This window comes from Linepithema humile, chromosome 5 (genome assembly GCF_040581485.1).
Source record: "Linepithema humile isolate Giens D197 chromosome 5, Lhum_UNIL_v1.0, whole genome shotgun sequence".
In the NCBI taxonomy this organism is placed as follows: domain Eukaryota; kingdom Metazoa; phylum Arthropoda; class Insecta; order Hymenoptera; family Formicidae; genus Linepithema; species Linepithema humile.
In genome coordinates, this window is record NC_090132.1 from 18,667,333 (window position 1) to 18,692,169 (window position 24,837).

Sequence of the window (24,837 nt, forward strand, 5' to 3'; positions counted from 1 at the left end):
TGTGTTCGAAGCAAATGCAAATTTATATACTCAAATATTGTTAAATGGGTATAAATACAAAACATATTTTTAATTATTAGGTTATCATTAAGATATTAATATATTTTCCATGGTCATAAATAAGATGTACATTACATTATTTATTTTTTTTTTTATGTCAGACTGTCCTCAGCATCTTTGTTAAAAATGAAATCTAAATATTGTTTATGAGATTGAATGTGCGAAGGTATGCCAAAATATGTTTTCGTATGTCAACTACTGTGATATATGCACATGTTACTAAACATTTTCAAACGCTGTTTTTCACAGTGTGTGTGTGTGTGTATGAATGATATTTTTTTTTTATTTATATGCGTTTATACATTTAAGAAAAGTGTTGTTATGTACGGCCAGTATGTTTATAACGCAAAATGACTTTTATCATCTTCTAAATTCAAATTTTACAAAGTAATAATTGATACGTGCAATGAAATACGGTTCTTGCAGCATATTGAAAGTTGTTGCTTATTGAAAATTATATTAGTTTAAGAATTTTTACGAGCAAAAATATATCTATATTATTCATATTGCTTTTATAGCAAATTTCTGAATTTACTTGTACATATCTATTATTGCAGCTTTTCATCAAACAGTACATTTTATGATGTATGTTTGTAGCTGTATTATGTTTAATATTGCTTAACAAAAAAAAAACTAAATAATTTTATTAAGATATTTTTCTTTATAAGATTTTTCTTAATAAGAGAATGTGTTATTCCATATTAGTACTTATATATTATTTTATTTACGAATGTTATGCGTTTAACAATACTACATGGAGAAAATTTTATACCAAAATTACTGTGTACGGCAGTAGCTACGAATCATGAAGGAGTTATAAAAATTTTTACTATGTTTTTCACATAATAGCTATAATATTTAAACTTATAATTCTTCTTATGGTCTGCGGGTACTGTCGTATCACAGTAATTTTTTTATATCAAATTTTCTCCATATATTACAAGCGCATATAACACTATTTATTAAATTATTCTGAATTATTGATTTAATAATGTCAAATTTTATTGCACTACTCGTTATAGAGTTATATTTTTTCGTTTTGCAATTGAGAATTCAAAATTAAGAATCAAGATATAAATTTTGCAAGGGGTCAGAGCTGCATTGTTAGTTTTCATTGATTTCTAATTAGCGATTTGTTTTTTTTCCACTTTTTAAATTATAACAAGTATATAGAGACAGTTTGACTGAGTATAAGTACAGTGAACTGATGCAACTGGTCTTAGTTTGATATTTTATAGTTCAGCTACGTGGCCTTTAATAACAATGCCTGGTGCGATCTCTGTAGTAATGCTATCGCCATCGTTAGCACATTCCTCATTCCATGCGTCCTCCTTCGCGTATTTTTCTGACATAAGAATCATCTCGTTTGGACTCCATTCTGGCGAATCTTTGCTATCATTAGTTTGACTATCATTAGTTTTATAGGTGACTTTTCGGTCGTATAAGTCTTTGCTATCACGGCGATAAGACTGCGGCATTGATGACGGTGTGACGCTCTCATATACGGGGTTACGTTTCATCGAAGCGCGCTGATGAGGTGTTTTCCGCAACATTGCCTTAACATTGTAATGTTTTTAAAAAATTAGTATATGTAATTAGTATATATTAGAATAAATTAGAATATATTAGTAATATATTAGAATAATATAATTATTTAGGAAGAACAAACAAAATTGTAATATCTCACCTGAAAATTGAACGGCGGCGCATCGTCGTTTTCGTCATCGTTGTTTTGACGACCTATCATTTCCAACTCTTTGATGGGATTTACGCTGTAATAAAAAAAACACATGTTAGAAAAACAATTTATTAACAGCAATAAAAATTGATCTCAACATTGACTATACCGAATATTGTTGATGTTGCGATTGATTTTACTCTCAAACTTCCACTCCGTGATTCCGTCTACATTTCTGTTTTGAATATCTGATTCATAATTATTGAAATTACGCATTGCTGAGGATTGTGCTTGATTAAATGGTGATGGCGATGTTTTCTTTTTGGCAACGTTCTATACATAAAAAATAAATCTTTATATATAATGTAATTATAATTATGTTTTTAATAGAAATTTTTGTTATACGTAATATTTTTTGAAGCATTGTCTATAATCTTGACAATTCTTTTAGTGCTGGAAATCTGGGTATTTTATATATATCTTTATTCTTCAATTTTTGCCAAAAAGGGAAGAAAATCTGGGTATTAAAATTTGAACTATAAGCTTTTAATTCAAAATTTTACAATTGAACAATTGTAAGTTAAAAGATTTTAGCAACTAGACATAAACAAATAATAAAGTTTTGATTTTTTAATTAATTTTAAGTAAAATCTGTTAAAAAAATATTTTATATGCTTAAGATCAAAAGTATAGATTTAAGAGTTACAATAAAATTTTAAAACGCTTATACAATGTCATTTTTTGATTGAAGAGAAATTAGTATTTTTAAGGATTGATATTGAAATATTTGTAATGGATGGAATAACTTTAAAACTGCCAAAGTATATATTATTCTGCAAACAGCTTATATATTTTGTTGCAAACTTACAGAATACGAATAAGAAATAGAGGGAGACTCTGACGGTTGCGTAGAAGCACGTTTACTCGCAGGCTGAAAATTAGAAATGCTACTTTTACGAAGAGATGACTCCTCTGGACATTTAATCGGAATGTTAGGATCCCTGGTGAACGGAGTGTTGATTAAACTTTGATCCCCGCCGATTGATGTACGATGTAGAGGTACGCGATGTGGCGAATTTGTTGTTTGAATCTCAACATCTAAATGATAAATTATTTTTTGTTTTTTAAAATCTTAGAAATTTCTTTAGTGTATCAAATTTGTAAATTGATATACCTCTGGTATGAACATTTTTGTTGGCCCAAGGCACTGTTTGTCTACGTAACGGTGCATCCCAAGATTCGTGCTCATCATCACTCATCGCAGACAATATAGATCTGCGAAAAATTTTTTACAATTTTTTACAATTGATTCTATAAATCGTCGAAGCGTTTTTACACGACTCTTATTTTTTAAACAAGCATAATACGAAGAATTCATATTTAAATGTTAAAAAAGTCAAATTATCGACATATAAAAAGTAGATAAAAGAGAGCACAGAGTAGAGATTTACGACTATTCAAATACATAGCATTTAAATGCCATCACAACAATTCTTGTAAAAATAAGTTAAATTATTTTGTGCAATTATTTCTAAATTTTGTTAGTGCATCTTAAGTATAAAATACATAAATTTTATATTTTTTTAAATTTATTGTTTCGTCTTCTGTACCATTTAATTTTATATTTTACAAGTTATTTTACACTTATACTTAATGCTTTAAATATATTATGCATCTATATTTGCATATTTTTAAATGAAATCAACATGTTTTTAGCTTGCGATGCACTATACATCATGATTATAGAAAAATTAGTTTTGACAAAAATATAATTGTTGAAGTTTTACTAAATATATAAATAAGCATTCACACAGACGTGCCAATTAAAGTAAATAATAATATAAATTGCTTAAAATTACAAATACGGCAAACATTAATATTGCATTAAGTCGTACAATGTATTGCCGTGAAAGTAAATTTTAATTTTAAACTGAAATTAATAATTTTATGTAGCCACTTTTCATAATACGCGCGCTTATGATCAACCAAATGCGCAGTCGCTGTATACGCCATTGTCACATTTGGCGCTGTGTACCTCGCCGCGTCGCATTATTACAAGTTGAATTCTGAAACTAATCATTTGTTTTTCATGTTTATTACATGTAAAAAATACTTTGTGCGCACAAAGAAGTGTTGGACGAAGAAGTATCGATCAAAAATAGATATCGAACGATCGCTGCGACACGTTGATTCGGCCGTTCGCATTACCTTTCTTGCTCGTGTTTTGATACTCGCTGTTTCTTTGGAACTTTGAAGGTTACAGTGTGTAGTTGAGATGAAATAAATCGACAAGAGAGACTAGGTAAATATATTCTGCTATTCATATGTTTAACAATCAATTTTACATAAAGTAAGAACTACAAAAGTGAATTATTATTTTCAACATCAATAATCTAATAACTAGTAGCCATTTCTTGCAATATGCGCGTTTATAATCAGCACATATACTTATACAAATTAACTGCATAGCCGCTATATTAGCTTGTTCAATTTCGCGCCGGGCTATGTTGCATTATATCGCATCGCGTTGTTACGAGTTGAACTCCGAAACTGTTTCACGTTTTATGTTTATTAATTGTAAAAAGTGATTCGTATGTACAATGAAACGTTGGAAGTATCGAGTGAAAGTCGAGTGATTGTTGTAATATGTTGATTTGGCCGTACGCGATGTACTTTCTGCATTTTCTGATATGCACTTTCGTTTTGCAGTTTTGAAGGTTACGGCGTTTAATCAAGATGAAACAAATCGTGCAGGGACTGACAATTGGTGAGTAAATATAGTCATTGTGTACGTATCTGTTTAATGATTGATTTTATAATTAATGTCTACGCCAGTGAATTATTATTTTAATGCTATCTAATAACTAGTCATTTTTTGACGATTTGCTTCGTGTTCTTACGATTTTTATGCATTCTGTAAACTCATCGGATAAAACTTTTATGTCGATAAGATAGATTTCGCTACATTTGTCTGTTATGTTTCCGCGCCACGCCGCGACGTGTCGCTTTATCACAAGTAAACGGTTTGTTCGAAATGTCCCGCACTTCGCGTTTATTGGTTGCGACAAGTAATTTACGTTGTATGTAAAGTATCGGAAATATCGAGTGAATGTCGTTGAATCGTTGTACTATGCCGATTCGGCCATGCACGTTATCTTTTTGTCTCTTCGCAAAATTCGGTTTTCTTTTGCAAGCGTGAAGGTTACGGCGTTTATGGAACGAGTTGGCGACAATTAAATGTGAGTAAATTTGTGTTATTATTCGCATCTTTTACTCGTGTTAGTACTCGCATCTTTAATAACGAATTTTATAAATTTACACTGAATATTTCTATTGTTTATAAAAATTTTGATAAGCAAAGGTTTGTAAAGCTCAATTTTTTTAAATCATGAATAATGTAGCTGCAAAAAAATATAAATTAGAAATACACACACACGTACACACACGCACGCACGCACACAAAATAATTTTGCTTTAGGATGTTAACCAATTGTTTGAGAATTTTATATAAATTTATCCTAAAATATTTGTAAAATTTGTAAAAACTAAACATTGAATTTTTTTTGGTTATGCTCTTGATTTGACGATAAAGATAAAAATTATTAGCTTTAAGTTTGTATTCATATAAATCGTGTATAACTTGAGTGATAATATTACTAAAATTTTATAATATATATGTGCATTTTTGACATGTATATTTCTAATTTAGACTATTTGCTATTAATATACGTAACTTACCCTGCACGTTTAATGTTCACGTTTGAAGGATCGTTCATATAGCTCGTATCGAAGTAGAGAAATTCTTGTTTCATATCGAAGGGTAGTTTATGAACTTGAGGTGGTTTTATCTTACTTATATAGGTATCTATCTTGACACTCGGGTCGATTTTTTCAAGAGATACACATTCATTCACTTTTTTCAAAGTTGCCACTGTCGATTGATTGTATAAATGAATCTGTCAAAATATTTGAAATAATAATACGTGTAATACTTTTACGCGTTATTAATTTACATTCTATTATACTATTATTACATATTAAAAAATATTTATGACTTGCAAGCAAAATATTAAATTTTATTAATATCAGACATAATTCTGATTTTAAGCGCTGTTATACAAAAACTGTTTGAAATTGTAATTTATTGATAATCATACCTGCTGCGATAACTGCACGAGGTCTTGATAACGGGCTGCACGGTATCGTAGGAGGACTTGGAACATGCTCTTCGATCTCCATTTGCTGCAATAGAATTTGATGAAATCCTTTGTTTCTTGGTCCATTTCTTCTTTCAGAAGAGGCCTCATTTCTTTTCTCACCACATGTCCTCTATAAGCTGAAAGCATATAATAGTTTTAAACACATCTTTAACCATTTTGCCTATGCAAATTATGATTTATTTTTATTACATTCATTGACAGAGATAACAATTTTAGATAATAATTATATTTTTATAAAGTTTCTTCAGATTTATTGAATTTTTTATTAATTTAGTCATTTCTATTTGCAAATTTTCATAATTATTTTTCTCAAAAACTAAATCTTGCATGAAAAAAGTTTTGTTATATTTTTTATTTATTTTTACATAAAAATGACAGTTCTCTCACAAATCCTGTCATGTTTTGTACATAAATTTGCTGTTTCCAATCAAATGTCACATTTTAAAGAATGAAGACTTTAGTTTTGAAATTATTAAATCTCAGACAGTAAAAGAATAACTTGATAGAATTTAATCTTGAAATTATGTGTTTAAAATGTGCTTTGAAATATTAGAATTTGATGTTGAGAACATATTACTGTGAATAGGTAGAGTAAGTCGTTGAACTTAGAGTCATTAATATTATCTTTTGTTATTTACCTTTCTGTATCATTACTGCCGCTTCATCAGCCGATAGCGAGTTATTTCTCTTGATTGATGCTTTCTTCACTGCAATAATAGATGTTATAATTGATTGAACGTTTAGAAATTTATAAGAACGTTAGGATTATAAATGTACATTTACCAAAACATAAATTATCGGCGGATTATAATACATTTATCGCGATTTTCCTCACGAATTTACTTACCAATCTCTTTCTTAATGTCGACGATCTTAGTGGCAATGTTTTTGCGTGCTAGAAAGGCACGCATCATACATTGGACTTTTACAATTTTTTTGACTTGTGTCTCATATAAGCGTGACAAATACTCTTCATTGTAATACTTTAAGAAGACCTTGGTCTTACCGATGATCCAACCTTCCATTTTCAATCTGATTAGAAGTAGTCTGCAGTTATCCTTCGTCATTTCGACTGTCTCGTTGAACTCAAAGGCTAAAAATTTGTATCTATAAAAAAGGATTACAAATAGTTGGCTAATGTATTATATATATAGAAAAAATATTGATTATGTTGATTGATGAGTAGCATTATGTTACTAAGAAAAAATAGTGTTTTTCTGCTCTCACTTTTACGTTAAAGCCAATATATTTTCTTACCACTTGCTGTATTTAACACAAAGTGCTGGCTTTGCAAGATTATTGAATTACCTTCGAAGGAATTCTTGGAAGGGTATTCTGTACGGATAACCGCGTTGTCTGGCTTTCGCTGTATCGAGAACTGCTAACGCTCTGATTTGTTGTTTGACAACTTCTCGATAAAAACTGCGAGGAACATCCTCGAGATCGCAGCGTATGCATCTAACGAAGTACATGCCGCCGCTTGCAGTGCCTACCGCAAGATTTTTCAAAATTTCGCGACTCGTTGTTTTAAACGTCGATGAACACGTCCGCATTTTGCGCGTCTGAGAGTAGTATCCTTTAGACGCAGTATTGTATTTCTATTGAAAATAAAGATTTATTGTATTGTAAGGTACAAACGTTTTTAAAAAAATTTTTATATGTAATATAGTTGCTTCTAACATCTAAATTATGCTTTAAAATAGTGAGAAACGTCGAGTTGATCAGATAATTTGTTATTAAAATTCGAGATATTAAATGTATACCGTTTATAAAAAAAATCGATGCACCTCGAAAGCAAATTTTCCCATTCAATAAATTTTTGCATAAGCTATATGTTTGCGTGGAGATAAAGAAATCGTAAGAATAGCATGACACAAGAAGCCAATTTATTTGAGAAAATCTGTGTGTCTTAAATATCACAGATTAATATTTTATAAAACTAAATGTCACGAACTTAGAATTATTTTATGGAGATGTGTCAATGTGTCAGATGTGTTTTTTTTTCATAAATAGCGTATTTCGATATAGCAAAAAATACATTCGTTTACATCTTATTTACCCGAAACTTGGAAGATTCCTGCATGAGAACATTCCATTTCTTTTTCGACGTTTTCTCTTCCGCGAGACTATGTTCATCGACGATCGTCAGGTTTCCCGACTTAGTTAGCTTATTCGTGAACATCTGCTTAACTGCATCATGCGAGGAGAACCTCATCGTGCCGATCATCTCCGGCGGCACGAAGTCTCGATTTTTCGCGGCAATCTCGCTGGCGTCGTATATCAACTTGCCGGTGTAATGCGCGACCGTGAACTCATGCGAGCTCACCGGTTTCACGTAAACACTAGGCTTACATTCTTTGATCTTCTCGAGGATGTATTGAGCATCCTGCAATTGCCGCGAAGCGTCATCGATAATATGGAAGAGACCATTTTCCTTGCTCATTAATTGATCGATCACTTCCTTATTATCGTAAAAGCGCAACCGTTGTGTGGGTATATCTTCCTCTTCTTGTTCTTGCTGAAATCGCAAAACCAATACATAGTATAAATTCTTTTATTTTGTATGCAGTTCTTCATCGATTTCGCTTCTAAATTGATTAATATAGAAAATTTTATAAATATAACTTGCTCTTTAAGAATTATGAGTGGATTTCTCTCTCTCTTTCTCTCTCTCTCTTTAGTATATATTTAATATATAACAAACAAAATTAAAAGAACTTTAAAAATTTGTTGTACATTAAAATGTATACATATATATCAGGTTATACAAAAATTTACCATTTCCCAGACGAATATCCTTTGATTATAATAATATTGCATTTGTTCGTTCATCGTATTCACCAGCAGCTGTTCCAGTCGATTCATCGTGAAACATTCGAACCCGAAATAATCGAGGATACTAATGGCATATTTGTCACCGCTAATAGAAATTGAGAGAAATCGATGATATAATTCGCTCATTAGTTTTAGCTTTTTTATTCATTATGCAATTTTATAAAAAATAATTTTGCATAACTTACTAAAGACTACGAGTCATTGACAGCTTATAATTGATGTTGTTGACTATCCAGTCTACTAAACGTTGATAAAGAGTATTCGCCAGGACATCTCGTGCTTCTTTCGCTTCTTCACAAGTGTGCTTCCTACGTATCGCCGATCCTTTCACGATCAAGCAATAATTTATGAGAGCCCAGATAAATTTCTTTGAATCCAGGCCAAGGAGTTCCGCCACTGTAAATTGAAATATCATTTTTCGCGATACTTTAATACAATGTATTAAAGTAAATTTCACGAAATAGCGACGCGTTAAATTTTCGAATTTAACTTTGTACCTTTATCAGCGGCTTCGTTGTTATCCAATTCAGCCTCCCCGTTATTGCCTTCGACAAATTGAATTTCTCCGAGAATTAGAATGGCTGCAAGGGTCTTTCGAATAATCTCACAATGTTCTTCCATATCTATAAATTTTAGACTTTCCATGAGTTCTTCGAATTTCACTGCGTTGTTTTGCGGTTCATTCCTCACTTTGAACGCTCGCTTCTTTTCAGTGCCCTTGTCAGTTATTCTGAGATATCGAAGTCTTCTTCCACCTGATAGGTAATATTCCTTTAATTTTCCTGACGCCTCGAGACCGTCGTAAAAGTAGTAAAAGGCATGGAAATTTGACTGATTTCTGGAAAAGTAACTTGTTTTTATTATTTCTTATTCTCACATTTGTAATATCAATTAAATTATATCATTATTTATTTTATTTTTATTATTTTTATAATAATTATACAATTTTTGTGTTATAAATAATTATCTCTCAAGAATATTGTTTATTGACTTATATGCAATAGTAATGGACTTTATACTTTAAAATATACAGTGCGATATATTTTTAGTGTTTCAATTTAATTAGAAGAATTTTAAAAATTCATAGATTTTGAATGAAAAGATTGCGCAAATAAATGTCTGTGCGTAATATTATTCTATAATAAAAGTTATATAAATTACCTATCGCGAGTAGAGACGCGCCACTTTTCTAATTGATATTGCCAAAATATTGCGCCGGATGCTTTACCGGTTGAGCCGAATGTCGTCTGTATTTGTAATATGCATCTGGTGGAATTAACATTCAGCGGTGTCGCGGCATTTGTGAAAGCATGAATAATTTTTATAGCTCGCAGCACTCTCGTTCCAGTATCGTGCAGACCCTTAAAAAAAAATGAACAAGTTTTCTCGTAATTTTATTTATATACCGAACATGCGCGTTAAACTCACTCGTCCGAGGAACATAAGATGGTTCACCAGATGCAGCATATTTGTCGTTTTCCCAGAGTTGCTCTCACCGGCTAGCAAGATGTGCTGCGATTCTTCGTTATGCATAACATCCTGAAACGCGCTGTCTGCCACGGAGTAAATATGAGGGGCATTATCCGATCGCGATTTGCATTGATATTTCGCGTGATACTGTAAATGAAATATCTCAAATTTTTCTTGCAATTTTTTTATGAGAATTATACATAGGAGAGATAAGATTATTACAATCTTGTTATTAAATACGCTTACTAATTAAGCTTTCGAAAGCCTTTTTATATATTTAATTTATATATATATATATATATATATATATATATAATTTAATTTTATACATTTAATATATATTTATATTTTTATTAACGGTTAAATTTGAGCACACACACAATTAGTGATTAAGCATAACACTTACGTAAGCACCATAAATATCGTGTTTTTCGTTTGGATTGAGTATCAATAGAACGTCGCCGATAAATGTATGATATTCACCCCGCTGCAGTCTTTCGTGAAGTTCATCCAAGATCACATTTTCGCTCAGGACATCCAGTGCTGCCAAGTCTTCTGTGAGCATATGTTCTGGCGGTTCGTCTTGATGAGTCTGTTGAACAAGATTTTCGTTTAATGCGCGCTGTAAGATAAGCATTTGCAATTTATTTTATTATTTACGCAAGTTCTTACCTTTAAGAAACCTTTGCGAACTATCGATTCCGCTTTTCTTTGCTCTCTGCCCTTTTCGGAGACATTCGTCGCCAGTGTTTTGATTTCTTGCGTCAGCTAAATATAATATCTACGTTGTGTACATTTAGCTTTTTGGTTATTGTAATAATTTATGCCGAGAGATATTTACAAGTTTTATATTGAAGCTATTTCGAATATCTTGAATGTTTTAAAATTTCGGTTCAAGACAATTTTGAAAAAATATTTAATTTTATTCTTAATAAATAACAAATTTCTATTTTGTTATCACAAATTCTATTTTTTTTTATTTTTAATAATTGTGTTTTAAAAAACCGAGTTTGTACATTTTTGAGATCTTGCGAAGGATGTAGGTAATCGGTTGATGAGCACATGCTTGTAATCTCGTTACTAATTCGTAGCTCGCATCGTACTGATATCATACATTACCGGATAATCGTTCTCGGGTAGCTCCGACAAAAAGGGATGTTCGATGATCTCCATCACGTACGGTCTGTTCTCTGGGTTCTTCTCGAGACATCTGAAACGGATCGTCGTAGATCTCGTGTTATTTGGTTCGCGATATTTTTCCGCGATGAAACAATATTCATATCTAACTGATCGCGTACTCCGAAATGAAGTCGTTGAGATTCTGCGACCAGTTGGCGGGTCGGTAAAGGGTTGGTGGTGGATTGCGAACGATTTGAAAGAGTGCACGCGTCGGATGCATGTCTTCGAACGGCGCTTTGCCGTCGGCTAGCTCTATTGCCGTAATGCCGATCGCCCACACGTCGACCCGGCTGCCGTATCCACCATCGGTCCCGCTTCCTTTGCTACTGGCGACTTCCGGCGCCATCCAGGATGGCGATCCTATGCAGGTGTGCCGTTTCTCCAGCTCGTTCTTCACCGTCCTGGAGAGTCCGAAGTCCACTAATTTCACTTCTCCTTCCTTCGTCAGAACGATGTTGTTGCCACGAATGTCTCTGTGGATTACATTGTGCTCGTGCAAGTGGATTAAAGCCTGAAATAAAAAAAAAAGAAATAGATGTCATGTAATACTTAGCTTTGGTATCGTTATTGTTGCGCAATCAAATCAATTTTATTAAACCGCAAAATTATTATCGATAAATACTTGAAGCGCCAAGCGGATGAAAGAATGTTATAACAGAGTTAAATTATATTTTTATGGGAAACATTATTATTATTGTACATATCGTGCTATCAATTTAGCGACAGAAAAATATTTAATGAAACTAATCGATTTAATTTTAACGTTAATAAAAACGTAAAATGCTATTAATATTATATAGTGTAATATATCGTGCATTATTCTGAGATCTAAACACAACGTGCGCGGAATATCTGTGAGGTACGACTATGCGGAAGGGAAGTTAGCAACTCGGCACTTGCAGTGTCTTGCGAGAATCATCTTTATAGATTTACTGCAAATTGAACGATCTATAATTTGCGGCCGGCCGCACTCACAGCGCGTAACAAGCGCGGGTCAGTGAGCAGTTCCGACGTGGTATAAGCATGAAATCATTAATTCCAGACTCATCAGCAAGCCGTTCAAAGGTTATTCCACACTTCAAAGCTAAAGCTAAGCTGTCTTACAAAGTTGCTCATCATAAACATCAAATTTTTCATTCATTTTTTTTAGATCTTCAGATCATTTTTAATGATTTTTTCCTTCGGCCTTTAGTCATTTTTTCATTAACTGATTTTTAATGAATTGTTTTTATCTTCACAAATTCCTATTCAAACTTTTTTAATATATGACAGATTTGTGATCTCAGTATCAAACTTATAATGACAGACTGAAGTGTATTATTTTTCTTACGTCCAAATAAAATTACCCAGCAAATTGGTATTTATATTTTGCACATATATGACGATGCATTTAAAATAAAAATAGAAAAATATAGAAAATATTGCTAACGAATAACCGGATGAAACACAAAAAATAATTACAGGAATAAGAGGAAAATTCAAGGGACGAACGAATTGTTAATTGGCGGATAAAGATTAAACGGGATATAACGATCGTACAGAAGAAGTATAGTGGAAGTCTCCATTCGTTTCTCGTTCTTTATCCGTTTTCCGTGCTCTCTTTGTGTTTCTGTTTCGAGCACTGCGCTCGCTGTGCACTGCTCTTCGCGGGCATTTATTTCGCGTGTAATTTGCCGGCATTAAACGTCAACGTGGTCTGATTTACCGCACGAGTGACCGTGGACGAATCGCTACTGGGCCCATGGAACACGTATCCGCGAGGAAAGAGGGTAGAGGCAGAGAACAGGAGTAGGAAAAAGAAAGAGGGAGACAGGAGGGTTGCGTGTGCAGTTTCCAAGGTGGAGAAGGAACGGCGTGGGCAGCCGGGAAGCGGTGGGTCGGCGGGAAGCATTGGGGCCCAGTGGCGAAGGGCACCGGATTGTGCGTGCATGAGGCATATCCGAAAGGTGGACCCACATAATGATTTAGTGACAAACTGCCTGGATCGTAAATATTATCGCCGTGAGGCACTCGCGGCAGAAAGAATGCCGGGCCTATTACGCGCGTCGTGCCCTTTCGCCGCGCTTACTCGAAGGGAGAAGTGAATTTCGAGGAGAATATTAAGATTCGGAAGGGAATACGTTTATCAGTGAGAGATATTGCGAAACATCCGATAATTTATAAAGTTCAGAATAAACTATATCTTTATACGAGCTCGCGAACTTATATGCATTTCTTAAAATTATATGTTGACTAGCGTTAACTAATATTGAATAATAATTTTTTATTTAATTAATTAATAATTTCCCGTTATAATATGTTCGAATAATGAGGTAAGAGAAATTTGAAGAAATTAAATATTATTTTGCTCAGTTAAATAATATAATATATATTATTGCTGCATAAATAATTAAGCTAATCAGCAGAGGTTTACCTTATTATTTTGTTTAACTTAATTATTTTGGTCTTCTATGTATAATCACAATTGAAACTCTAATTTCAGCCTCTATTAGCAGTACTGATTCCGTATGTAAGGGATAATAAATAAAGCAACAAATAACGAAAAGTAGAAATGTAGCAAGGAAAAATTCAATGACACACGAATCGAAGCGGAAATGGTCACTTAGGTTCCATCCTGTGGCGTGCCTCTGTCATTCGCTTTTTTCGCGACTCCCGCCTTTAGTTTTCCTTTCATGCACATGCGGCTTCTTAAGTCCGTTGAGAAATGAACACGATATTCTCACCAATTATCCGACCTCCTAGGAGAGACCGGAATCATGGAAGATGGTATCATTGTAAATAAGCGAATCCGTCTGCCGTGATCATTAACTATTAAGTAAAATTATAGCAACCTACGGAAGAGCGTTTAGCTTTTCGTATCTTGCGTCTCCTTAACTTTTCTTCCCTTTTTCTCTATCTGGGTTTTTCTTGCTTTTGTCTTTCTCATTTGAACATTTGTCTTAGTTTACTTTATTTGCGTGTTATCCATTTCCGGCTTGTTTCGCCATCCACTGTGTCTGTCCTTACTTTTTTTTTTCTCGCGAAACTCGTGGAAAAATTAACGGCACGACTTACGTTTTATGGTTGTCGTAAACAACAGTAATATTCAATTAATGCAGCGGTTTAAATTTATCTCGACGTTAAGTGCATTGCCCATTAATATTAGTAATGGTGAAAGCAACCAAAAAAAAAAAAAAGAATATTTTTACTGGATATGAACTTTATGAATTCATTAGGCTATTGCCTTGCAGTGATATAGCCACTTTGTTTTATCAAGTTTGTTAATTTATGTGTACACACGGCACTTTGATAAAAGTATCAAACTAATTATTTCATTCCTTTGAACACTCGCAACAATCCTTGAAGCATTTATCGAACAGTTATTATAATTATCGCGAGTACGGGTTATCTTTTTGCAATCGGCCGCGAAATATGCTGTTTTTCCGTGTCTTTTAATTGCACAACACGAATACGTTTCGGCGCCAATGGGTCTTGTGCAATCAGCGGGATAATCTGCCGTGAGATAAAAGCCTCCGCCGGGACATAGCATCGAGCATAATTATATCGTAATAACGCGACTATTGCCGTGGCTACCTACTATTATCATTTCTGTTGGTTCACCGGTGCACTCTGCCACGCGGGTAATATTTATTACACTTGGTATCAAGAGAGGGAGGTGGGTAGCAAGAATGACAAGGGGGATAGCTGGATGTGTGATGAGGGGTAGATTGCAACACAATTTTGCTGAACATTCCGCGACGGTCATCTTTCTCGGCTACTGACGCACATATTACTCCGTACTCGAGCAAAAACCAATTATCTTAGCAGAGCTCATTTGTTTTTGGTCAGTCAGATTTTTCCGCATTATAACATTAATGATTGATTGTCTCGTAGACGCGATACTTTTGAATTAAGTAATACAAAATCGAGGAAAATATTGCGATGCTTGTTTCAAATAATGATATGTATTTTTTTTTTGCGGAGAATACAAAAATCGAGATATGTTGAAATTTACCTTGATGACTTCCCTCAAAATGAAGGCAATATGCTCCTCTCGCATCCTTTTGTTATTTGCAATCATTCCGTGAACAAGATCCATGACTGTCCCACCCTCGCAAAACTGCAACATACACAATGCCATATCCAATTATTAACTATAAATTCAAAGTTTTTTGTCAGTAAAATGGCATAATAATTTTTCCTTAGCAGAATAGACAGATTTTTGATACTGGCACTAATTTTTTAAAGTATCTTATAAATTTCCTGAATATTTAATAGTCTGTTAGGTGCACGGAAGCTAATTCTGAACCGAAGAGAGAACGATTCTCGTAGTTCATACCTCCAGAAATTAAGCACGGCCTGGAAAACTTATACTCAAAGCGTAATAAACTTCGTATGTCTACAATTACACGAAACGTGCGGTAATCTTGAGTAAACGTGATCCGACGCTTCGTCCACACATTACCACGGAATTTGATCTCGTGTGAGAACCGCGGTTCGTGAAATAGACTCTGCCTTTCTTTCACGATTTTAATATGTATTTATCCGAATCTTGCGCTTTTCCCTTGAAAAAGAAACTATTTTTTTACATAAAATTATAAGATGTTCCGCTAGAATGCTATATTTTATTAGTCTATGGTGCGCACAGATGTTTTTGTTTATTAGCTTTGCTAGAGTGAACCGCGAATAGCATTCCGCTCATACGTGACGGTGAAAACCCTCCTTCTTCTCGGATACTGCATGCGATACAACAGAGTCGGTATCATCAAACCGCGGCATAGGAGACTCTCTTGTCGCGGTCCATCGATTATCGCAGTTCTACGCATGTCACCTTACCGAAGCCGCGCGTGCACGCCCGTAAAACTCGTTCGATATGAAATATCACCGGCGATAAATCCTGCACATTGTCGTTGCGCATTTTTTTTCTATCCCTCTCCTTCGCGAAATCTCTCAGCGTTCCTCTCTGTCCGCTAGCCGACTTAAAGCCGATTGACTTACAAAACTGTTATTCGGTCCGCGTTGCATCGCCGGCGCGAGATGCGCCGCGCGTCTCTTTCTCTACCGCCGGCCTCCGCGGCCTGTTGCGTCTTTATTGCTTGTAATCTCCGGCAACGAGCAATCAGCAGACTTGAGGTAGCGATCGGCGACTCATTACGTTTCTTCGTTGTAGGTACTTAGCTCGACCCCGACCCTTGCACGCGAGTTTACTTGAAGTAGATCGTAAGATTCAGGCAGATTTTGTCGTTTTATAGCGTGTTTGCGCGTTGCTTTTGAATCTGCGTGAAACTCTAAAGAGAGATTGATCGAGAATGTGGGTGGTCGAAGTTGAAAACGTAGGAAACTCTCTCACGAGCGAATAAAGCAGGTATTAAATATATGATAACGGAATATTAATCGAGATTGATTAAATATTTAGTGTTGAAACACTCTTTCAGTCTCGCCGCATACTAAATTTGTGTTTAGAGATCATTGTTAATTAAATTATTTGTATTTTAAAAGACGCCGTCAATGAGTACACTTATCAAGTTTGATTTAAATTAATAGAAAAACTAGACATAGATTAATGAAGCATAATATACTGTATCTTTTTTCTCTCATCGTCTCTCTTTTTCTTCTATTTATTTCTCTTTTAATTCTTCTCGCTGTTACGTTTTCAAAAATATCCCACATATCTTTATGACAGGATAATATCCGAAGTTAATGCAAAAGAAGGTATACATGGTATTTTACTGCGAAGTCATGTAGAAAGTTAACGAAATTCGAAGCGGCTTCCCTCAAGAGATGTTTTGTGCATCGACGCGCTTCAAACGATAAAGGCGTGGCCGAAAAGGCGTCGAATCCCAAGATAACTCGGCCGATTTTTGAGTGCATGTATTACGTCAACCATCGTCGCTTTACTCGAGATAAGTATTAATAATATTTCGGGCGTACACCGCGGAGGTCCGTCCGTAAATTAGGGCCGCGACGTGCCGGGGCCTCACCTGCGTACACGAACGAGTTTAATGATTGTTTAATGGGGGCGCGTGTGTCGTAAATTATCCCTGTATTCGACGGTCTCAAATGCTTGAAATTGCCTCCGGGTTCTGAGCATGGGTATATGCGGCAACCCTCGCTTCTGGCCTTGCTTTCTCTCTCTTTCTCTCTTTCTCTTTTCCCATGTCTCCTTCGTGTTACCTTCATCTTTCGTTCTGCATCTCCGTTCTGTATCTTTTTTTTTTTTTCTGTTTCTTTCTCTCTTGGGGAATTACGATGTTAAAGACGCATTACGGATATACATATCACGCGGTGTCGATAGGAACTTTGCCGCGACTCTGACCTTCGGTATAATAATAACAATGAATTGCAACAATAATTACACGTTCTCGAACTGATCGAGCCATGCCCTGCAGACTTAAATGTCCATTTGCGGTGCTAAATCGTTCTTTATGACATCGTTAAGTGTGTCATACAGTATATTGGATAAGTTAGTGCATTAAGATGAGCGCAACTTTGGAGGAAGCTATAGAAATCAAGACAACACCATTGACCTGCTCTCTTTAATGAGACTTATTCTTAGCAAATGGAACTGTAAAACTGTGTTTCTAAATTTGTGCCTTAGAATATATAAATTATATTTTCATGTTCTACACGAAGAAAATTTTATATCAAAAATTATTATGTACGGCACAGTAGTCGCGGATCACGAAGGAATTATAAAAATGTTTACTATGTTTTTTCATATCATCATATATATGTAGTATTTAAACTTATAATTCTTATGGCCCGCGTCCTTTTGCCGTATTATAATAATTTTTGGTATAAAATTTTCTCTACGTAATCACAAATCGTTATCAATATATTATTTAATTTTGTAATCTAAAACTCACCTCCATGACGAACCATATCTGGTCGAACTCAGACTGTTTCCCGGATCGCTTGCGATATATTCCGTAGAATTCTGGGAGATTTGGATGACCGGCGAAATCACGAAGAATACGATATTCTTCCACAATTAGGGATTGCGTTTCCGACGTGAGCTTTTGGATCTTAATGGCAACTCTTTTATTTCCTGAAACAATCGATATGCGTGCATCTATTTTTGATCACTGCCTGCTAATGATAGTATCTTTTTATGCTTTTATACTTATATTTTAATTCATATTCGACATAGATTTTCATTACGTACCAGCTTGCTGATCAATCCCTTCGTAAACATCGCCATATATACCGACACCGATACGCTCTTTCAGCGTGTATCTTTTTCCTGGATCCTGAATGCTGTCCAATCGTTTAAGAGTTCCAGGCCCTGTGCCTTGGTTTCTACCTCGATTCTCCATTTCTCTCTGTTTATCATGAATACTGCTGCGCTGATTACTTTCGTAATCGTTCATCTTGCAGATAGACAGATTTCCACTGTTGAAGCCGAAATATCTGTAGATTATTTGAAATATTTAATAATAATAGATTAACAATTATAGATTACATTCATAGATTCTGTAAAATGTATAAAATATTATCAATCTAGAAAGATAATAAAATATGTATTAGTTTATTTTAATTTGAAATCATAACGATATTATTTAACAAAATTTATATAACACCGTATGTTATATTAAAATACATTAAATTTTAATGAATTGATTTATCAATTAATTTATAATTTTCGTGAAACAATGTGTCATGTAAATTTATTTAAATATATTTGTTTTTTTCTTACAGAACACGAATGTCCATAAGTGTGTGAAGTGCGTGAAGTGTGTAAAATCGACGAAAACATTTCGAAAGGAATGTTTTATCGCATCATCGAAAATCAACGCTTTCTTCTCGTCATCGAGCTCGGGATCGAGGATGACTTTCCGGACACTCTTGGAATATTTTAAGAGATGTCAGGATCGGCCGGTCGAGTGTTTTAGCAGCGCCCTGGCTCACAAAGGTGAGTACTAATTATATTCCTTCTCGAGTGCCCCGTGAATGAGTGGTAATCGTTAATTAGTAGCTTGCTTCCTGAAAGCTTCGGCGGGCGTTGCCGAAGAAGGATAGGGCGAAGAAAGGATCGAAAAGGCGTCGTCGGCTACGACGCATCCTTGTCTGTTTATCGGTTGTACGTTTTAATCGGATTATACTAAGCTTAAGATTTAATGAAATTTCTTTTACTCTGATAATTAAGATGCATCAGAATTTTGCGTATGTCGAAAATTATTTTTCTTATCTCGTGAGATAATTAAGACTTAATAACAATAATAACGGTGAACTTATCATTTTCGTGTTTACATATTTCTTTACGGCAAAATGTTGCACCGTATCTTTTTGCAATGGTATAATGTTGTCGATTATCGATTTAACGAAGTGTAGTAAATTTTATTATAGCTTATGCGTTTATCTGACTTTCATGTAAATATTAATGAATTCTTATGAAAGTTTTGATTGTTAATATTTTAAATATTCAAGAGAAGAAAATCGCGCAGATATATATTAAAACAGTAAATAATTTGAAAGAATAGATATAGAGTTATCGCAAAGTTACGGAGAGTTATAAATTATCCCCTGACGAACTTTATTTTTCCTGATGCATACACTTTATCATAATCCATTTATAAGTTATTCCGATTGTTTTCATTCGCTTCTCTTGGTTCTTAAAGGCGCAGTTGATAAGCTTCAAGAAAGTAAGTCTACCGTTTCTAACCGGATTATCATTCGGTTTGAAACACTATCACAGCGCGCCATGTATAATTAAAGTTTCAATGAGAGAATCCTTATTCTTTCTTCCTCTGACGAATGCTTAATTTTTTATCTCTAACCGAAAGGAATAAACGTAGGATATCTGGATGTAAAATTTCAATGTTGAAATTTGTGACAAACTATGATCTCGTGCCTTTTAAAAAGATGCAATTATCAATTTAGCCAATTTTATTATTTGCTCCTTCGCGAACTAAATGTCGCACCTTTAAATGTGCGCAAGAAATTAATTCGCGTTTTCTCCGACACGTATCCTTGAATTTCCGCGAAGCCGTGTAAATCTCTGCCTACGCTGACTCGGCAGAGAAACTGCCGGTTACGCAGGGCGAGAAAAGAGAGGAGTCACGTCGTTAGCCAATTCATTTATTCCCGGTAGGTCGGCGCCCGTCCGGCATAATCCGTCGATTTGTCGGCGCGGCGTGTCCCGTGTAATGCCGCTTCTTGCCGCTTGTAATCGAGTCGGAGGGAAGGAGAGTGACTCGAGCGAGAGGACGGCGCGTCACTGACTATATATGAACGGCCGTAAGAAAAGCCACTCGATCCGGAGAACGTTCACAGTTCCGTCCTCCATTTCTCGACCTCGTCTAACTCCCTCTATTCCCTCCCGGCGCCCACTAGGATCTTCCTGCCTCTGTCTCTTCCCTTTGCACCTTCGCTCTTCATCCTGCGGACTCGTCGCCTTTCTCCTCTCCTTCGCGCCGGTGTGTGTCGGTGCAAGTTTATTGATACGACGGGGCGTTAAATTATTGATGCCCGACTGCACGCCGCGAGAGACAACCAAGAAGGAGAGGAGAGGAGGGGACGAGTCCTGCGATTTCAGAAAAAAGCTTTCCGCGTCACTCGCTCCGTCTTCCTGCCGCTCCTCTTTTCGCCCTCTTCGCTCGTCCTCTTCTGCGTATTAAACGACCGAGAGGTGGACTCGAGTCCGAGCTCTTTAAAAGGAAGGAAGAATTGCGGGGCAACGAAACACGCGCGTTGTGAGAAGCGCGATATGTATGAGGAACCATTGCACGGCATGTGTTAATATAAATCAACCTGCTTTACTTCTCAGGCTTGACTTCTTTCTAAAAAATTGACGCTCGCTTTCTGTTACATTGCTCTACGTTGAATTGATTAGTGAAAAATGAATAATTTGGATTTGGATAATCGCGATGCTTCTTGAAAAGAATTATTTTTATTATTGACAGATAAATTTTGATCTCTCCGATAAAAGTTTTCATTATTTCTAAAAAAATCATGATTACAGCGCAGATTGTATTTTTTCAAAGACGTTAAAACCAATCAGTTAATTATCAATTTTAATCGGCAAGCCCTATTGATAAAATTTCGAAAAATTAAATTTATACACGCAAGTTGCGATAATGACAGCGAGGTATTAATTATTGTAAGAGGCTAAATGCAACTCTCACAATCAATTCTCACATGATCAATTGTCGAGCGTGTAAGGATCAGTGGGTCTTCCGGCTTTCATCTCTGCGTTTTTGCGCGATCGCAGAAAGCGGCAAGACAGTACGGCCACGTACCGCGCGTTCGCTCCCCGAAAAAGTAGCTGTGGGAAAGTTGATATCTGTTCGGTCTTGGAGGACGGTCGCCTGCCACGGTGGAATGTTAGCACCGCGAATCCCTGGGAAGAAACGGCAACAGTAGTGGTGGCGGAGGAAAAAAGAGAGGTGAGGAGTTGCGGGAGGGGAGAGGCCGAAAACGAACGTCGTCGGGTACGACCGGACCCGGGACCAGTTGAAAAGGGTTCGACACTCCTCCCGTCGGAAAGCACCACGGTGAACCGCTGACAAGTGGCTCGCTCGCGTTTCTCCGCGAAAGAACTGCACACGTACAGTCGTTAATCGTTTATTCGCCGCTTTCTTTTTGCGATTAATTATTGTCATCGCGAATACTCGGTCAACTTATGCTGCGTCGTGATTTCCGTAAGCGAAATATGAAATATACCGTTTTGTTCGAAGCTTTGAGCTCCGTGGTCGCTGCACCTTTGTCATTTTATAGCTTTCGAAAGGAATACTCTTTCTTCGCAATACTGGTAATGCGATAAACGTTATCAAAAGTCCGAGAAATATGTAAATGTTTGAAATACTGAGAATGATAGACATAAATTAACTTTTGGTTGTTTTTATAACGGCCACTTGTGTGCGAATAATGTAACAATTTTTTAAAGCATCGCAATACGTAGTTTGAATTTTGCTATTTCCCAACGTATTGTTTTTCCCTGTTTTTCTTTCGAAAATTATTTCTCCGCAGTTTGAATCTGTCTCATTCTTAGTATAGACATTTGCAAAGAAAGGAATCGCCGCGCACTAGTCGAGTCTTTCCGCACGTTGGCTCGCACTCCTCGCGGCGTAGAAACGCGCATATCTCGCAGGCGGGACATCTTACGCAGTCCTTTCTTGCTTACGCCTTGTCCCTTTTATAGACACCCAGCGATCGATGCTTTCGGCAGATAAAGCATCGGCCTGTTCGTAGATTCCGCGCTTGAAGTGTCGCAGTTCTCGCGTTCTCGTCTCGAAAAATCGCGACGATCGTATTTCCGTTAGCGGGTTAATTGATACTGAGAATCTAGTTGCTTGGTCTTCTCTTCGCCGAGCTCATGCAACATTTAACTTCTCGGTATATTTTTCTGGATCATGCGAGCGAACTCTGCGTATATGTGTGTTTCGCTCTCACTTTGCCATGCTTATAGCTCATAAAGAACTTACCTTGATTATATCATATTTTATATCACACTTATTATATTTATATATTAAATGATTTTTGTGTATACGTAAAATTGATGCAATTGAAGATCAATTGAGGTAATGAAGAAAACTTATAATGCGCTATCAAATTACATATTGCATAATCTTTTCTTATTGTGATCGAACGGAAAGAATGAATTACCTGCGTCGCGTGCTGCAAACAGGCTGGCCAAGCTCGACACACTTTGTTTCGTCCTCCAAGTACCGATTTTACACTCGCCGCGAGTTATTCTTCACCATCGCACTTGTCACTCCTCGACTTCGTTATTTTTCGCGTAGGCGCGACTTTTTTTTTTTCACGCGGTCCTCGCACTCGCGGCACGGCAGTGTAGGCAGTGATGATGTGAGGAGGCTTCGCGGAGGACGCGCGAAAATTCTACTTACGTGAGGGATGCCGTAAGTCTCTCTCAAAGGTCGTCCCGCGCGACGGAACTCACCTCTAATTAAAACACGTCTGGCAGGTCGTGCAGGCCCCGCGGCGTCCACCCTTGCAGTGCCAGCGCGGCCCAAGTATATTACGACGCGTACGTGTGGAGTGGCCGCGGTGTACATGGCGAGGGAGCGAGCGCGATGCTTGGCTTCCATGATCCAATAATGCCGACTTAATTAGCTAACTGCTAACTCCGAGCAAGCCTGTTAGCTCATTGATTTCATTCGCCAGACTGCTGTGCAACTGTCTCGTTATAACCCCGCGGTGTCCCCCGCCTCCGAAAATCTATATTCTCTTTCATTCGTCGTTATAAGGATCGTTTTAAGTCCTATCGGAAATAGTCTGCGCTGCATGGATGCTCTTTAGTTCCTCTTTCGCTCGTCTCCCTTTTGCTCGGGCTTTTCAGATTGCTTAACCGGATCGGAATCCTCTTAATAAACTCACGCGATGAGTCTCAACGCTTTTGCTTATCGGCAGACATCTTAATCTTTATTCACAGAATGTTCGCGTGAGAGGAAATAGTTATTTAATACTTTAACCATTGCCCCTTTCATCTTAATAAATTTTCTTTCCTATCGTCATCGTTAAATTATTAAATTATTAATTATTTAACTTATTGGAAGTAAAGAATATAGGAAAAAATTAATATTACATAGTAGAGTAGATATTATATTACAAATTTTTTTTTCGCGCATTGCAAGTAGCGGAATTGCGTAATCGTTACACGTCTGACATTCAATAAAGTAAATAGGTAAAATGAGAAAATAAAAGAAACGATCGGGTCACGGACGTGCTTGCTCGTTTCTAGTCTTGTTCTTTGGATCGATGCACCTTGGAAAAAGATTTCCGGGGGGAAAAGCGCGCGCGCGATAAATTAATGCGCTTTATCGCGGCTTCTTCAGGGTCGTCCTGGCCGCTGTCGCCGTCAAAGGGAGCCGCTCACCGTGCAGTTAATGCGGATGTGCGCCTTACCGCTCCTTCTTGTCTCGCGAATGCTTCCTTGGATTTCGTCCTTTTATCGCGGGAACGGTGATCTGCCAACTTTGTTGCGCATTTTTCCGCCTCATCAACTTAGCAGTTTGTTACGTGCCGATATCTCCGGGGCTCATAAAAAAGTAATTAGCTCTCTTTTGCTCGTCAGGTTAAAAATAACTCGGTAAGCTCCTGCGGTATGTGGTAACCGATGGGCGTTTAAAAGTCGCATAAGCTGCAATGAAATCACGAGTTTGTATCGTGTAAGAACGATCAGGGATATTAGGATTCTTATGATATTGATTGGGGCCAAAGAAAAGCGCAATTGAAGAGGATATAATTAAATTAAAAAGAAATTAAGCGTGTATTACAATCGTCAACTAGCTCGATGCTGTTCGATGAATCATCCTTGTGCCGATCACGTACGAGTCACGTGAATCGCGGAACTTATCTCGCGGAATCATCTCACTCGCGCCGCTCATCTCTCTCTTGTCTCATACAAAATCAATAAGCTCTCTTTGTCATCATCTCAGTCGCGTAACTTCCATCCTT

The 24,837-nt window shown here is 36.2% G+C and overlaps 2 protein-coding genes across 11 annotated transcripts in view; one reads left to right on the plus strand and one right to left on the minus strand.

The window, feature by feature from the left end:
- LOC105676079 (protein abrupt-like) overlaps positions 1–24,837 on the plus strand; it is a 55,169-nt gene that overhangs the window by 7,466 nt on the left and 22,866 nt on the right. For 2 of the 8 annotated variants that reach the window (XR_010890147.1, XR_010890148.1), the window contains 4 exons: positions 2,609–2,797; positions 3,867–4,040; positions 4,448–4,505; positions 19,120–19,333. The gene's annotated coding sequence lies outside the window, so the exon portion shown is untranslated. Of the gene's footprint in view, positions 1–1,485; positions 1,866–2,608; positions 3,327–3,866; positions 4,041–4,447; positions 4,978–19,119; positions 19,334–24,837 lie in introns of those variants that run through there. The other 6 variants (XR_010890149.1, XR_010890150.1, XR_010890151.1 and 3 more) reach the window with 6 other exon arrangements.
- ninaC (STKc_myosinIII_N_like and MYSc_Myo21 domain-containing protein ninaC) lies at positions 82–23,385 on the minus strand. 3 transcript variants are annotated; one of them, XM_012373511.2, is made up of 24 exons: positions 23,026–23,385; positions 18,587–18,813; positions 18,288–18,469; positions 15,437–15,541; positions 11,562–11,953; positions 11,383–11,473; positions 10,936–11,031; positions 10,670–10,855; positions 10,222–10,410; positions 9,955–10,154; positions 9,291–9,631; positions 8,979–9,189; positions 8,737–8,878; positions 8,018–8,476; positions 7,267–7,556; positions 6,806–7,065; positions 6,597–6,665; positions 5,896–6,074; positions 5,477–5,694; positions 2,913–3,013; positions 2,607–2,836; positions 1,908–2,071; positions 1,748–1,832; positions 82–1,616 (listed from the first exon to the last, which is right to left on the minus strand). In XM_012373511.2, exons 2-24 carry the CDS (start codon positions 18,789–18,791, stop codon positions 1,293–1,295), a joined length of 4,719 nt encoding a protein of 1,572 aa, XP_012228934.2. In that variant the 5' UTR covers positions 18,792–18,813; positions 23,026–23,385; the 3' UTR covers positions 82–1,292. The 3 variants fall into 3 exon arrangements, with proteins under 3 accessions (XP_012228934.2, XP_012228924.2, XP_067210780.1); XM_012373501.2 differs by having other exon boundaries at positions 18,587–18,831; XM_067354679.1 differs by lacking the exon at positions 23,026–23,385 and having other exon boundaries at positions 18,587–19,094.

What these genes read in the sequence shown, in the direction of transcription:
- ninaC (XM_012373511.2), bottom strand. Translation starts at nt 18,791, where the DNA reads ATGAACGATTACGAAAGTAATCAGCGCAGCAGTATTCATGATAAACAG. An exon ending in CAACGAAGCCGCTGATAAAG is followed by an intron (nt 9,190 to 9,290) that starts GTACAAAGTTAA and finishes TTCAATTTACAG; the next exon opens with TGGCGGAACTCCTTGGCCTG. An exon ending in GGCAGTAATGATACAGAAAG is followed by an intron (nt 6,075 to 6,596) that starts GTAAATAACAAA and finishes ATATGCTTTCAG; the next exon opens with CTTATAGAGGACATGTGGTG.